Source organism: Vipera berus (assembly GCF_964194415.1).
Source record: "Vipera berus genome assembly, chromosome: 3".
Taxonomy (NCBI): Eukaryota; Metazoa; Chordata; class Lepidosauria; order Squamata; family Viperidae; genus Vipera; species Vipera berus.
The window spans coordinates 88,641,924-88,657,556 of record NC_138204.1 but is presented as its reverse complement, the minus strand read 5'-3'; the positions used below and the strand labels follow the sequence as shown (position 1 = coordinate 88,657,556).

Genomic DNA, 15,633 nt, shown 5'->3' with positions numbered 1-15,633 from the left:
GATTACTAAAAGCACTTTGAATAAGCAGATATGTTTATAATAAGTATTTATTACAGGTAGGCCTAATTTAACAACTGGGTCATTTAATGACTGCTCACAATTAGGTCAGTAATGATACAGTAACTTTACAACCAGTCCTCATATTAATTTACACCCTTTGCAAGTTTGTAAAGCAAAGCGACGTAAGATCATATATACAGTGATGGTTTCACTCAGCAACCACTTCGCTTAATGACAAAGTTGCTGGTCCCAATGCTGGTTGTTAAGCGAGGACTATCTGTACTGTCTGTCATTCAGGCATGGCTAAAATATTCACTACAGTCTTGCAACTTTTTTCTGGATTCTGACCATATTTTTCCGTCCCGTTCTATGGAAGTGAAAGTTGAACTACGGAAGAAGCAGAATAGGAATTGAGTCCTTTGAACTTTGGAGAAGACTTCTGAGAATAGGGTGGACAGCCAAGAAAATAAACTGACAGATCATCGAACAAATCAATCCAGAGTTCTTATTTGGGGTACAAATGACCATGCTCAAATTATTCTACTTCAGACACATTATGGGAAGACTCGGCTCTGGAAAAAGTTCCCAGGAACAAGATGGATGGACTGGGTGACCAGTGACAACGAATGCACGATTGGGTGCCTTGTTGGAAGAGATGAAGGACCAGGTTAGGGACAGATCAACATGGAGAAAGTCTATGTTAGAGTCGAGAAACGACTTGATGGCAATAATCAGCCAACACTTGAAGAATTATTGGCAGTTCAAAACCTTGCAACTTACTATAAAATCTTAACTGGCCTAATGAAGACGCGGGCTATTTATAGTTTTACCTTCCAATGTAGCGGTGCTTACTTACTCCAGCTGAACGTGCATAGGATTTAAAGAGGGGCGCGGCACCCTCCCCTTTTTCTTGCAGGGCGAGTTCACAGAACACGCTAAATAAACCGCGTTTGTGTGAATGCAACCTCCAGATTGCAATCCCTCTTTCCTAAGGAAATGAGCCTCGCAAGCAGGCCTGGGGGCGCCCTTCTAATTAAAGATGCCGAGAAAGGAAAGGAAGAGCTCGAGAGGAGTTAAAGGCGGGCAGGAATAAGCAGCGTCTCCTCTTTGCAGCTTTTGCCGGAAGCGAGTCGGAAATCTTTAAAGGGCAGCGCGCGCAGCTCTGAAGCCGAATCTTGGCAGGATCCCCTCTGCTCCTAAAACGGGGGCGAAAGTCGATCTCCGAGTCGTATAGCAAATGTGCCAAGAATCCAACAGGTGGCTCCGTGGCGCAATGGATAGCGCATTGGACTTCTAGAGGATTGTAGACATTCAAAGGTTCCGGGTTCGAGTCCCGGCGGAGTCGGGAACCCTCGTTTTTTTTTAATTCCCCTTCCTCTTATTTTTAAAAGTGCTTCCTGGATTATCGGGATCCGGAGTCAATATTTGCCGAGTCGCCGAAAAAGCGGCGACTTTAATCGCTGCAAAGCGCGACGTGGAACTTCCCCCCCCCCCACACACAAACACCTCTTTTGCAAGGCCGTTCTTTCCTGCGGCGCGCGCCGCCTGCCGACTCGGCAGGGGAGGCGTCCGGGTCTCAGGGGCGGGGAGAGGTCGGAGGGGGGGGCGGGTCTAGGCGGGGGGTGGGGCGGGGGGAGGCGAAGGACGACCGTGATTGATGGATCGTACTCCCCAGGGCAGGGGTCTTCAAACTTGGCCCTTTTATGACTTGTGGACTTCAACTCCCAGCATGCCTGGCTGAGGAATTCTGGGAGTTGAAGTCCACAAGTCATAAAAGGGCCAAGTTTGAAGACCCCTGCCCCAGGGCCTCCGAAAGCACCCGGGAGAGCGAGAAGCGTGTTTCTCAACCTTAAAGCAACTTTAAGAGGTGTGGACTTCAACTCCCAGAATTCCTAGCTGGCGCGTTTCCCTTCCCCCCCCTCCGACTGGGAAGGCATTATGGGAATTGAAGTTTCTACAGTACGTGTTCTGGGAAGAGCGCGTGGAAACCAGTCAGGTCGGCGGGATTTAACCTGGCCTTTCTGAATGCTTCCAGGAAGGCCAAATTCCAGCGTCGGTTGCAAGCAATTTATTCCGATCTCGCTCGGAAAGACTCGTCGCATTTATTTATTTATTTATTTATTTATTTATTTATTTATTTATTTATTTATTTATTTATTTATTTATTTATTTATTTATTTATTTATTTATTTTTGGGACTTATATGCCGCCCTATCTCCCGAAGGACTCAGGGCGGCTAACAACAGTAACATATAATAAATACAGAAGTTAAGATAAAAATTAAAATTAAAGGCCTCTGTACAATGAATTAAAATTAAAATTAAAATAAAAGTTACAAGTTAAAAATTAAAAACATAATTAAAATCCCTGTCAGTCCAGGTCAGCCAAGCATTCTTCAATTATTTCACACCGATAATTCAACATTTTAAAAAGATTTGACAATTCACGTGAGGTTGTTTGGCTGTATGGCCTGACACGGTATTTCATGCTTGATTGAAAGGCAGTGGCATTTATTTCACAACAAGTATCCAGTCGCCCCGACTCTACCCCCGAATACAGACTACAAGCTCGTAAAAGGGGAATTGATATGTAATGATATTACGAGGGCAGCTTAGAATCCTCATCCTGGATAAGAAGGTACAGACAGTCCTCAATTTACGACCACAATTTCTGCTGCTAAGTGAGACATTTGTTTGACCCTGAAACGACCTTTCTTGCCACAGTTGTTAACTGAATAAGTGTGAAAAAGTCATAAGTCACTTTTTTCAGTCCCTTGTAATTATGAACAGTCACTAGATGAACTGTACTTCAGCCGTGTTGTTGGGCTGGGCCCTGGGGTTTCTGAAGTGAAGATCTACATTCATAAATGATTATCAGGAACACGTGGCACAACTTATTACTGCAAATAAATGATTAAGGCTGAACACACTACCACGGTGGCCTCCAACCTTTTGGGCACCAGGGACCAGTGCCATGGAGAGTGGGTTTTCTGTGGAGCGGAGGAAGCGTGGCTTCGCGAGCTGCTTGCGTCCCCCGGATGGGGCTTCCCTTGTTTGTGCAGCCCGTTTTCTGGCAAGCTGCGCAACAGTGCCAGTCCATAGACCGGGGTTTGGGGACCCCTGCACTACCAAGCAAAGTGTCCCATGTTCTAAGATGGCCTTTGTGAGTTCAGATGGATTATTAAAAGACAATGCTAGGGAGTTAAGGCTCGTTATGCAAACATCCCATCTTTGTTAATCGAAGTATTTTAAAAATAAAATCATATGATAGAAGAGGCCTTTTTTCAGTTATGGCAGGATACATTTTATTTTGTATTCTTTGTAATCACTTGTATTTTGAATTGTTTATATTTATATTTTATGGTTTATGTAATTTATGCAGGATCTTATCTGGGTCGGCTACCAGGACCAGAGGTTTTGGACTCGTGCTGGAGCCTATCCTCAAGGAACTTCTACCTGCTTCTGCGGTTCTGATAAGATGGCATTGTTTAATTGATGGAATGCAGAACACACCAACCCTGCCAGATCAAACCAGGCAGGTAAATACTTTCAGAGACAAGTAATAGGGCCCTCTGCCACCCAGGACTTTATAGGTAAAAACCAGCATCTTGAATCTCACTGGGAAGCAAACTGGCAAAAAGTGCAGCTTGCAAAGCAGGGGTGTTACATGGGCAAACTGAGCCAGGCCCACCACTGCCTGTGCCATTGCATTCTGGACCAGCTGTAGCTTCCAATAGTCTTCAAGGGAAAGATGTTCCAGAGATGAAGCCTATTTAACACTATTCAGCATGATAAACAAAACCTATCAATATGGTTTGTATGACTTCTATGTTTATTTTTTGCACAACACCCAAGGGGACCGTGCAACAAAGATGATCAGGGGACTGGAGGCTAAAACATATAAGGAACGGTTGCTGGAATTGGGTATGTCTAGTTCAGGAGTCAGCAACCTGAAACAGTGAAAGAGCCACTCGGAACCGGTTCCCTCACAAAAGGAAAAACTGGGAGCCGCAAAAAAATGTGTGCGCATGTCCGTACATGCGCATATGCGCAGAACAGGGTTTGACTGAAGAGTGGAACCAAGGCGAGATATGCACCTACCCTGCATATTTGAATTGATTGGTTGAACTTTTTGAGTCCCACTTTTTTTTTTTGGACTGCACATGACAGATGATTGGGAGCCACAGGAGACAGCTGAAAGAGCCACATGCGGCTCCGTTGCCGCGGGTTGCAGACCTGTGGTCTAGTTTAATGAAGAGAAGGGTGAGGGGTGACATGATAGCAGCATTCCGATATCTCAGGGGCTGCCACAAAGAAGAGGGAGTAAAGCTATTCTCCAAAGCACCTGAAGGCAGGACAAGAAGGAATGGATGGAAACTAACCAGAGAGAGAAGTAACCTAGAACGAAGGAGAAATTTCCTGACAATTAGAACAATTAATCAGTGGAACAACCTGCCTCCAGAAGCTGTGAATGCTGCAACACTGGAAGTTTTTAAGGTTAAAAGCAAGACTGGTATTTGTACACTCAGAGACACACAGTTTAAAGAACAATAGAGACTAAAGTGCTAACTTTCTCAGTTGTTTCCTAGAGTTACAGAATGTAGCTCTCAAAATAGTAATGAAACTGCTAACTAAAGAACATTTTCTGTGTCATTCTGATTTGAGCTAAAAGAGTGTTAGATAAACTGAAAGCTTCTTTAATATACAGGTAGTCCTCGGCTTATTTACAATTGTGTCTAAAATTTCTGTTGCTAAGTGAGACAGCTGTTGAGTTTTGCCCCATTGACTTTGCTTGTCAGAAGGTTGCAAAAGGTGATCACATGACCCTGGGACACTGCAATGGTCATAAATAAGAACAAGTTGCCAAACATCTGAATTTTAATCGAGAACATGAGGATGTTGTCATATGAAACAGTCATAAATCACTTTTTCCTGGTAACTTCAAACTGTCACTAAACTAACTGTTGTAAATTGAGGACTACCCATATGCATTTTTACCCCTTACAGATGCACTGCTCCAAAAGCTTTAGACACGTGGGTGCTTCTACAATTTATATTTCTAAATTTTCTTAATAGTAAGATGTTCCCAGCCCACACAGTCATTTAAAAAAACCTATCTTTAAAAAACACATATATTAAAGAAAGTCTATGAATTCTTACAAAATATTTTACTAGATGTCCAGAGGGGATATACAGCAGCCATATTTCAAATATGACTTTATATGATTTTTTTTTAAAGTTACACTCATTGCTTTAAACCGACCGTTTGATTTAAAAGTAGTTTGTTTCTTCTAAAAATTTTAATGTCATCCTCTCTGCTGCATGTTTTCATCAGTACTTAACATAGAGTTTCATGTTCAGTTCCAAAATCTTTTTGGAAAAAGCCCTATGCCTTTTCTTGTCTCCTTGCTGTTAATGTGATCAATCCTAGCCGACCATTTGTGCAAAACTTCAACTCATAAATTCACCACTGAAAGCTAAGTTCAAGCGTTTTCCTGTCAAAATCTATTTGTGAAATTTCTTCTTCTTCCGATTTTTCTTTCCTGCTGAAAGGGCTGCTTTCTCGGCCATTATGTCTTGGTACTTCCTTTTATTGTATCTGAAGAAAAGAAACGTTTTTTGTAAAGAACAAATGGAACCAAACACAGAACCCAAACAAAAACCCCATCATGTGTACAATTGTTGTTTAAAAGATTCATCAAATTAAATTCCAACGCTGCGAAATTTAATCATGGCAATTAAATAGAGCTACTAAACGACAGCACATCTAAAATCCAGAAGCATAAAAGAACCATCAACCAGGTTTTTGGTTAAGCCATCCATTTACAGGTGGTCCATGACTTACGAGCACAATTGACTCCAAAATTTATGTTGCTAAGTGAGACATTCGTTAAGCGAGTTTTGCCCCATTTTACGACTTTTCTTGCCACATTTGTTAAGTGAATCACTGCAGTTGTTCAATTAGTAACACAGTTGTTAAGTGAATCTGACTTTCCCCATTGCTTGTCAGAAGGTTGCAAAAACAAAACATGACCCCGGGACTGTCATAAATTTGAGTTGGTTGTCAAGCATCTGAATATAAATCACGTGACCATGGGGATGCTGCAATGGTCGTAAGTGTGAAAAATGGTCATAAGTCATTTTCCCCCCAGTGCCATTGTAAGTTCAAACTGTCACTAAATGAACTGTTGTAAGCCAAGGACTACCTGTATGTTTCTTGGCTGACCAAAACTCCCCCAAACTTATAACCCAATCAGGTCTTTAAAGGCACTGCAACATATTACAGGGACTTCCATACGGGATGAACTGTATCGTATAGGATGGAAGAACTCATTCGGCTATATCTAGCAGCAATGAAACACGTTATTTTACAACACCCAAATTACTGTATTTAAAGCAAAAGTAAATACCGTCTAAACTCTGAATCAGTCAGAAGTTCATCCACAATTGTTTTCTTCCTTTCTTTCTTGGGAATACGAGCATGATAGAAATCTGCTGGAGAATCCACAATAGTTCCAACCTGAAAAAGAAAATGCAAGATGAATTTATTTTTATTTAAAGTGGGGGGGTGGGGGGTAACAGGTGAAAAATTACTCTAAGGATCCTATCTATTAATACTGAACTCATTTGGGTTGCTCATCCTCGTCTTTTAGTATGCAGAACCTTAAAAATTGCCCTATTCACCTAGAAAAATTTCATCAATATTACAGGAGAACAAAAACTAATTTTAAAACAAAAATGGGGTAGGGAATCAAAAGACAGTTTATTGAGGAAATCCAGAGGCCAGGAATTCCTCATTTACTGATGAGAGGAGGAAAAAAAATCAATAAGAAAAACAAACTGACAACATACTGTTCTAAAAAGAAGTATCACTAACAAATATTTTAAGCAGGAGCACTCCATGTTGCCATGCTAAATATTATGATATATTAAAAAAAACCCTAAATACTGTATACATAAAGAACAGCAAAGAATTTAACATTCCAAGAAAAATGTCTACACAGAAACGAACAGAGAACAAGGCAGTTCTAAGCAGTATTAGCTAAAATAGTGATTCATAAATCTAGCATCCATTTAAGCGTGTTGACATTTTTTTTGTAAAAATATTAATGCGTCTAAAAATCTGCAGGGGAAGATGATGACACAACTGCGGTCCATTCTACCCTCCTCATGAGGTCCCCTGACCTGCCTCTTACAGTATTTTGGAAGGTCTCCCAACTCTCCAGAATATATTTTCGGCAGGTACAAATGGAAAAGAACTGATTAATTAAAATCAACATCCTTATTTCTCTGCCATGTTAGTGCTTCTCCATCAATTATAGAACAAGATGCAATCCACGTGCTGCCTTCAAAAATTGAAACACTCACACAAGAAATGACTGAAGCAGCAGAGACTGTGCAGCAAATAATATAAACTAGGAAACACGTGAACAATTAACAAAAAACTAAATGACGATCATTTTTTCCAAGCCCTTGTAAAGTATTTCCAAGACTTTCATAGCAAAAGTAAAATATCAGCAAAACATACTAGTTCACAACGTTTTCAAGTATATATAACTTTATAAGGAAAAAACAAAACAGAATGAGTTATTTTTATGCAGTTTGTTTTTAATTGCCACAAGTATTATTACTAATTTAAGCAGTAGTTAAAATGGTAGTAATCGGTTAAAAGACTTTAGTCCTGTGGCGTGCAAGCCACTTTATCCAATGTAGTTGGCTGGGTTTCAGAGAAACATCTTAATAAATATATTCATCTTTAGCAATCCTGGTATTTCTTTTGGTGCGAACTGAGGAGTGAACAGATTAGGTAAAGGTAAAGGTTCCCCCGCACATGCGTGCTAGTCGTTTCCGACTCTAGGGGCCGGTGCTCATCTCCGTTTCAAAGCTGAAGAGCCAGCGCTTGTCCGAGGACATCTCCGTGGTCATGTGGCCGGCATGACTAGACACCAAAGGCGCACGGAACGCTGTTACCTTCCCACCGTAGTGGTCCCTATTTTTCTACTTGCATTTTTACGTGCTTTCGAACTGCTAGGTTGGCAGAAGCTGGGACGAGTAACAGGCGCTCACTCTGCTACGCGGCACTCGAGATTCGACCCGCCAAACTGCCAACCTTCTGATCAACAAGCTCAGCGTCCCATCAACATTCTTACCTGGAAATGCCTGGGAAGACCTTTCCTGTCGTTCTTTTTGTAGAAGCGTTTAGGATCGATGGCAGCTCTCATCTTCAGAGCCTTAAGGTCGTTTTTCAATTCCTCCGTCATTTCTGGAGCTTTCATTCCAAACCAACCATCACCCGCTGTTTTTGCTCGCTCTATCTATTTTGGAAAAAGTTACAAACACATTATTTCAAAGCTTGTCAGGGTTATTCAATTCTTATGCCGTAAAACCACTGGATCAAGAGCAAGTTTTTTTTTATGATCCAGCTTCCGAGGTGGAAATACCCAGCCCTCTGTAATGTGAGCCTTTACAGCTTTATATTCGGATAATTTTCAAAGTACTTATAAATATTCTTACCATTTTAAAATGTACTTTAAGGGACCAATACCCAACTTTTCCAGCAATGCAGACCAATGCCGGGGAGGGGGGGGGGAAGAAGAGGGATGGTTTTGCACATATGCACCGCTTACGAGAATGCAGCTTCACACACTTGCACTCTCGCCCGACATTTGTGCAGCCCGGTTCCCAATGGTCCATGGCCCGGTACTGGACCATGGACTAGGGGTTGGGGACCTCTGCTTTAAGGAGCTGTTCTGATTTGAATGGCCTAGATTAATTTTACCAAGGAAACTCTGAGAGATCACGAAGTCGTTATTTTGAAGTCAAGAAAAGATGTTGTCACGTACTGTATCCAAATGTTATTTATAAAAGGCCCATTTTATTCTCTTCAACAGCTTCTCTGAAAGCAAGTTCATGCTAGAGAAGCAACTTCATAGGGAGAGGTGATTCTTTGTTTGGATCACTGCAATGCATTCCACATGGGGCTGCCCTTGCAGACCACCTGGAAGCTACAGCTGGTCCAGAATGTGGCAGCGCTTTCACTTCTATTATATTGCACTTTCCTTTCAAAAGACCACAAAACATAGGGCACCATGTTATCATCCCATTTTATACTCATAACTATGAATGAAGCAAGGGAGGAATACACCAGTAGATACGCACCATCACAGAGAATTGTTTTAAAGGCAAACTTTAAATATGGCATGATCGGTACTGCAATGGCGTTTCACTTACCCTACGTTGCTTCTTTAGCTGATGGACTGATTGTCTTAAAGGTGGAACACATTCCTTTTTCTCAAAATCGGGCGTTATAATACTCTTCTGCAAAAGCTGCCAAGAGATATTTGATTAAGCGAGGCCACTACAAACACAATGCAAACAGGACTGTAAAGGCCTTTGGAAAACACAGAGTTGTAAAATGCCCAATGCCCAAGTAGTTCTGGAAGGGTTGCTTGCAAGCTGTGATTTTCAACTCACTCTTTATTAGACGAATGCCTGGGAAACTCAGTTAATGAGCAGTGCAGGAATAGCCATTCATATACTGACATGTCAAAAAATGTCAATAAAACTGCACAAATTGAATCTGTAGGTACTACACTAAGTACGGACAACTGTACTTGATTCCTAAAAAATGCTCAAAGAAAAAGATTAGAAAATATAGACTACAGAAGAGGCTCAAGTAATGGTGACATCATTTTGAGGGGGTGGGTGTATAAGGAGGTTGGGACTACTAAGAATTTAACTATGGCCTAGCACCTGAGTACCTTCAGCATTGCCTGTTCTGGCTAGATTTGACCCATCGTAAGCATCTGTTAATAGTTCCTATTTCCAGGAAGTGACAGAGACTAAGGCCTGCACTTGCTGTTTTTCCAGCCCTTAGAGCAGGCACGTCCAACCCTCAGCCCAGGGGGCCACATGCAGCCCCGGACAGTAATGCAGCCCCCAGAGGATTGTAAAAAAATAAAGGAAGTTTGTTATTTATATACATCAGTTATATTATATATATTTATATGTGGCCCAAGACAATTCCTCTTCACTCAGTGTGGCCCGTGGAAGCCGAAAGGTTGGAAACCCATTGGTTAGAGCAGGGATCTTCCAACTAAAGTGAGACTAAAATTCACATTATCCAGGTTTCTAGTCTGGTCCTACAGCAAGCTGGTTCTCTAGAAGACGGGTCTTCAAACCTGGACCTTTTATGACTTGTGGACTTCAACTCCCAGAATTCCTCAGTCAGGTACACTGAGTCATGAAAGGGCCAAGTTTGAAGACCCCTGGGTTAGAGGCAATACTGGTGCTTTCACTAAGCATCTTCCAGAAATGTGTAAAATCTGAATTATCCTAGAGAGCTTTGGATTCTTCATTAATTGTATTATATTTTAATTGATATTAATCTTAATATTTCATTTATTAATTAAATTTATATGCCGCCCCTCTCACCAATAAGGTGACTCTGGGTGGATTACAAGCAGTACAATATAACTTAATTTTAATTTACTGGAAACTACTTTTTTTACTCTGTAACTGATGTGAACCACTAAGTGCCCCAATGTATAAATTAAATATAAGTATATAATTTTTTTTTAAAAAAAACATAAATGCACTGAATTGTGGCCAAAAGAAAAACTTCAGATCTTCTTACAAAGTGTTTGCTTTTTAAATAGTCCACATATTTACAATGTTGCTACAATGACATTTAGGATTTAATTCTAGTTTTCAATTTAATTGCTATTTTGACAATTACCTCATCTCTTTTTTTCTCTTTCAGTGGTGCAACTGCATGGGATCCAGACTTCTGCTTTCCTGAATCAAAATTAATATATAAACCTCCAAACTGTTTAATGTTTAGGCCAGGATCAATACTGCTTGAAAATGATACTCTAGAAGAGAAACAGCTGATTACCTAAAATTATTGACATATAACCCAATCAACACACGTTTGTCTATCATGAGCATATTACATAAAATACTTTTTAATTAAACAGTAACAAATTTCAACACTGGGCACTTATGTTTGCATATCCACTAACTCCTTTTACAGGGGACTTAAACATATAAAAAAAAAACAACTCTAACCATTTTCTATCCAGTGACTTAATATATACACCAAACGTAAGCCAAACAAACCACAAATTACAGTGCCCCATGCCACACTGTAACATAATGTGATTTGTTTGGATTTGGTTTATAGTTTATTGCAATCCTGCCCATGGTTTGTAAGCAGTTTAGATTCAGCATGTAGTATGAAGCCAGCCAACTAAGCCTTGTTAGAAGTGTGATTAAATGACCTTTGGGTTAGTATAAATTTTCGCACAAGTTTTATAAAACTCTTTTATCTTATTCTTTGCCAAATTCACAATCAGATGCAAGTGGCTCTTAGAAGAGAAACACTTCTAAAACCTTAGGCAGCCAACTTGCCCTTTTGTGGTAGGAACTCAGGTCTTCAGGACCTAGAGGTTTTGCACCCACTACACCTTGGTACACAACATCCACTCCAACCAAGTCATTACCAAGCATATGAAGTCCCTTCAAAGAACTTACAATCCACTGTTTGCATTTAATTCATCTTCATCCTCATCCATGAACTCTTCTTCACTTTCTTCTACCTCTGATGAGTCTTCACTTTGTTTTTCCTCAAAATAATAATCTTTGTGAGAATCTAAGCCAGGAGTTTTATCAATGACGAACAGCTCTTGACTGTTCGACTGATTTTCTCCCACGGGGCTTTCACTACTTCCATCAAAGTCTCCAGTGACTATTTCGTTGCTTTTCAGTTTTTCTAAGTTATTATTTTCAGATTCCTCACTTGTAAGAAGAGACATAAAGAGGTCTTTCTCATCTCCCCTGGCTTTGGTTGCACATGAAGAGGATTCAGCAATTACTTCTTCTAGGCTTCCATCATTATCTCTGCTTGAAGGTCTGCAGTCACGCCTATTAACAATCTGTGATGTGATCATTTTGTTGGTGGGGCTACTTACTTCAGAAACGTCATCATTATCTATTATTTCTTCTATTTTATGTAAACAGCTCTGTCTAACATTTTGGGGTGATAACTTCTTGTTTTCACTCACTGTTGCTTTTCCTGAAGACTCACTAGATTGTCCAAGGTTTTTTGGATCACACGGAGAGCTTCCTGAATTCTCTGAAGGCAACTGATTTTCAGATACCTGTATGGGTTTTTCTGAAGATTGATCGTGTATTTCTTCTGGACTCTGAACTATTTCAATTGTATCCACTGCTGTTTGTTTTGAATGCTCCAATTCATCATCATAGTTCTTTAATATCTCCTGCGCAGGCAAGTTTTTATTATCTTCCCTTGTTACGTCCTCAGTACTGCTTGAGAAAATCTGTTCCAGATCATTGCTGGCAACAGGTTCAGAAAGACACTTTGTTTTATTGGGGCTAAGGTGCTCTTTTATCCAGTTTGAAGAAAGAGAAGGTGCTTCTTTGGCATTTAAATCAGACACGGTGGATTCCTCCGAATCAGAGATTACTATTGTCTCAGATGCATTTATACACTCAGGTGTTTCCGTATCCTTTCCTAACACATTGCTTTTTCTTTCAGCCTGGGATGTTGATTCTGCTTGCAATCTCAAACCCATACTCCTGGTCACTCGTTTAAATGGGGCAGAATTTTCAAAGGAAATACCCGAGCACCACGATTCAGCATCAGAAACCTCTTCAGCTTGAACCTCACACACTGGTGACACATTACCCTTGACCTGTTGGCGCCTAGACTTTCTCACAGTTTTTTGGATCCTTGTTCCTGATACACCAGAAGAACATGACTCTGCTTCTGAAATGTCATCCTGATCTTGGCAATTACTACTTTCATTTGTAACGTTTTTTCTGCTTGGCCTGTTTTTAGCTGAAGTCTCCGGGGTACAAGGAACTACAATTTGCCGTCTTCTGGTTATTCGTATAAATAATGGTGTCTGAAGACCAGATACCGAAGAACAGGTTGATTCTGGTTCTGAAACATCTCCATCAATTTGCGATTCTGCCAGGGGCTCAGCTTTACCTTTACTCAAGTCTGTGCACACTTCTGAAGGCTCTTCTGCATCCAATTTTGTCTCAGAAGTTTTCATATCTGCCTTCTGAGATTCAGAAATGACTTGTGTATGGGAAATCCTTCTCGTTCTGCTTCTAGTTACCCTCACAGAAGGGCTGTCTTCCATTGCACTCTGCTGTAAGAATGAAAAAAATGTCAGGTAACAAGCAAAAAGAAAAGAAACACATAAATAAATCCATGCTCCATGAGAAACTCAGAAATTCTGAACTATTAACTATTGTAGTTAAGGAACAAAGTTATGCCGCCATTACAATGTTTTCTAGGTGTCAGCTTCTTTATAAAACCATGTTTATTAGGAACAGTACTAGTTTCCGACATACTTGCATTGTAGATTTTATACTGCTGGACCAAAAAGTCAAGGTTAACACTTTTTCACTAATAACTACTTTTTCCTGCTTCATAGCTATAATGAGAGATGCCCTGTGCCCAGCATAGCTTACGGGGCACGGTCCAGCAGGAGTTGCCACAGACAAGGAAAAGTAAATTTGGTTTGCTACTCAATTTTCCAAACGTAACCTAAGCATTTCATTTGCTATTCTGCATTTCTTGCCAAAACAGGAGAGAGAATACTCCTCTCTCTCCTCTAACACTTGCAGCAGATTATTAAATCAAAATGTTGTACTGAAGACAAAGTTCTTGGCTAAGAAAATCGTAACTCGTGTTTGCAGGGGAGGAAAAACTAAGGAAAGATAAAAGAAGAAATATCTTACTTAACGTTATATCCCAAGCCAACTGTCTTCCCCCCCCCTCAAAAAAACAACTTTTAAGAAGGGAACTTTTACTAATTCAATTTTTGCAATGAGAACAGTGCCCAATGATCAGTCTCTCTACCTAGTACTGAAATGAATGGATAAATGACCATGTCTGCTATCGGCTTTGATAAACTGATTCATCACAGAAGCACAGATAGGTGAGACGTGAGGCAGATAGCTGTTGTACTGCTGAACACCTGCAGTATGACAGAAAAACACTGCAGAAGCCCTGTGCCTTCTGAATTTTACCAGTGTGATTTCTAAGAAAGAGAACCTGTAAATAAAACGAGAAGGAGAGAAAGCAGATGATCAATCGGTCCTTTAAAAAAAACACACACACACAACAAAATAAGTTAATTAAAAATAGAGAAAAAATATGAAAGCTACATACAGATTTTGTGGCTAAGGGGAGAAAGGCAGACAGAAAGGAACAAAGCAAAACCTTCTCACGCTTCTTGGTAAAATGTTATTACATAAACATTGTTAAATTGACGGACGAATACTATTCCCCATTTCTTGCAGTGCACTTTAAAATTCCCATAGAAACAACTATTCTCAGAGTTGACAGGATGAGATCCAGCCAAAATTCAAATTAGAAAAAAATGTTAATAGCAATACTACAGAGAAGTCCAATGCACTGCTGCTCTCTCTATATCTATATAGCAATATATCTATATATTTGCTCTATTTCTATATCACATTTTCCCCACGATCATATTCCAAAAGGAATAAAGGCACTTATTTTTATTTTATTTATTTATTTATTATTTTTAATCCCATTTATATCCCGCCCTTCACCGAAGACTCAGGGCAGCTTACAATTTAAGCACAAACCAACGTGCTTAGCAATATTTATTTTATTTTAATTCCATTTATATCCCGCCCTTCTCCGAAGACTCAGGGCAGCTTACAAGCTTAGCAGTAGCCTTCATTCTATGTATATGCCTGCTTATTAGGGCTTTCACACACACCCCAAGCGGCATTATTACAAAGTCAGCTTAATTGCCCCCAACAATCTGGGTCCTCATTTTACCTACCTCGGAAGGATGGAAGGCTGAGTCAACCTTGAGCCTGGTGGGACTCGAACCTGCACTAATTGCAGGCAGCTGGTGTTACTTAAGGGGGTGTTAACTTACTTATTCTTTAGGATTAAGACCTCTAGATTTCCACCAGGTCAGAAAACGGCGGCGACCGTGCTGTCGCCCCACCTTTTTGCCCAAACCAGAAATGAGTTTCTAACAAAAATGCACCGTCACAAACCGACGCGCTGCATTCGGAAGCTGCCCCTCGCCCTCCCTTTTTCCTCAGCCGACCTTAAACGTTCGGGAGTGAGACACTCTCGGCGTCGCGTCCCTTTGCCAATTGCACCGACACGCAGCAGGCACGCTCTGGTTCCCCCCCCCCCCCACACACACACACGAGCGCCCCAAAGGCACAAAAGCCTCCCCGGCTCGAGGCGTTCAGCTCCGGTCCGGCTCTTAAAAACACCGCGCGCCCCAAGAAGACGCGGCGCGCGCTCCCGAAGGGCGAGAACGTTCCAAGTTCCGAGCGCGTGCGCGGGTCAAACTCGACGGAGATGAGCTTGCGTGGGGGAGGGGAAGACGCCTCCGCGCCTCTTTTTTCCCGCCGCCGCCCCCCCCCCCACTCTCACCTCCTCAGCCGGGCATTCCGCCTTCGACTCACTCCGCCGCGTTACCCGCCTGGTGGCCACCATCTTTCCCGCGTGTGCAGCAGGAAGCGATTGTTCGGGTTCGCTTCCAGGGGAGGGGGCATTGCGACTCCGAAAGAGGTCCGTCCGAAAAACTTCCTGCCCTGC

The 15,633-nt window shown here is 41.3% G+C and overlaps 1 protein-coding gene across 4 annotated transcripts; it reads right to left on the bottom strand.

Moving 5' to 3' along the window:
* Positions 1-5,152: 5,152 nt before the first annotated feature.
* DNTTIP2 (deoxynucleotidyltransferase terminal interacting protein 2) lies at positions 5,153-15,570 on the bottom strand. 4 transcript variants are annotated; one of them, XM_081322909.1, is made up of 7 exons: positions 15,469-15,570; positions 11,535-13,180; positions 10,738-10,888; positions 9,231-9,326; positions 8,150-8,314; positions 6,410-6,519; positions 5,153-5,598 (listed from the first exon to the last, which is right to left on the bottom strand). In XM_081322909.1, the coding sequence occupies exons 1-7, from the start codon at positions 15,529-15,531 to the stop codon at positions 5,505-5,507; spliced, it is 2,325 nt and encodes a 774-aa protein (XP_081179035.1). In that variant the 5' UTR covers positions 15,532-15,570; the 3' UTR covers positions 5,153-5,504. The 4 variants fall into 4 exon arrangements, with proteins under 4 accessions (XP_081179035.1, XP_081179036.1, XP_081179037.1 ...); XM_081322910.1 differs by having other exon boundaries at positions 10,738-10,873; XM_081322911.1 differs by lacking the exon at positions 15,469-15,570 and adding an exon at positions 13,897-14,749.
* Between the last annotated feature and the right edge of the window lie 63 nt (positions 15,571-15,633).

Bases quoted from the DNA above. Each gene is read 5' to 3' on its own strand.
- DNTTIP2 (XM_081322909.1), bottom strand. From the start codon at position 15,531: ATGGTGGCCACCAGGCGGGTAACGCGGCGGAGTGAGTCGAAGGCGGAA. The intron at 13,181-15,468 runs GTGAGAGTGGGG...TCATTCTTACAG, and splicing joins CGGAATGCCCGGCTGAGGAG to CAGAGTGCAATGGAAGACAG. The intron at 6,520-8,149 runs GTAAGAATGTTG...TTTCTTTTTCAG, and splicing joins GTCTTCCCAGGCATTTCCAG to GTTGGAACTATTGTGGATTC.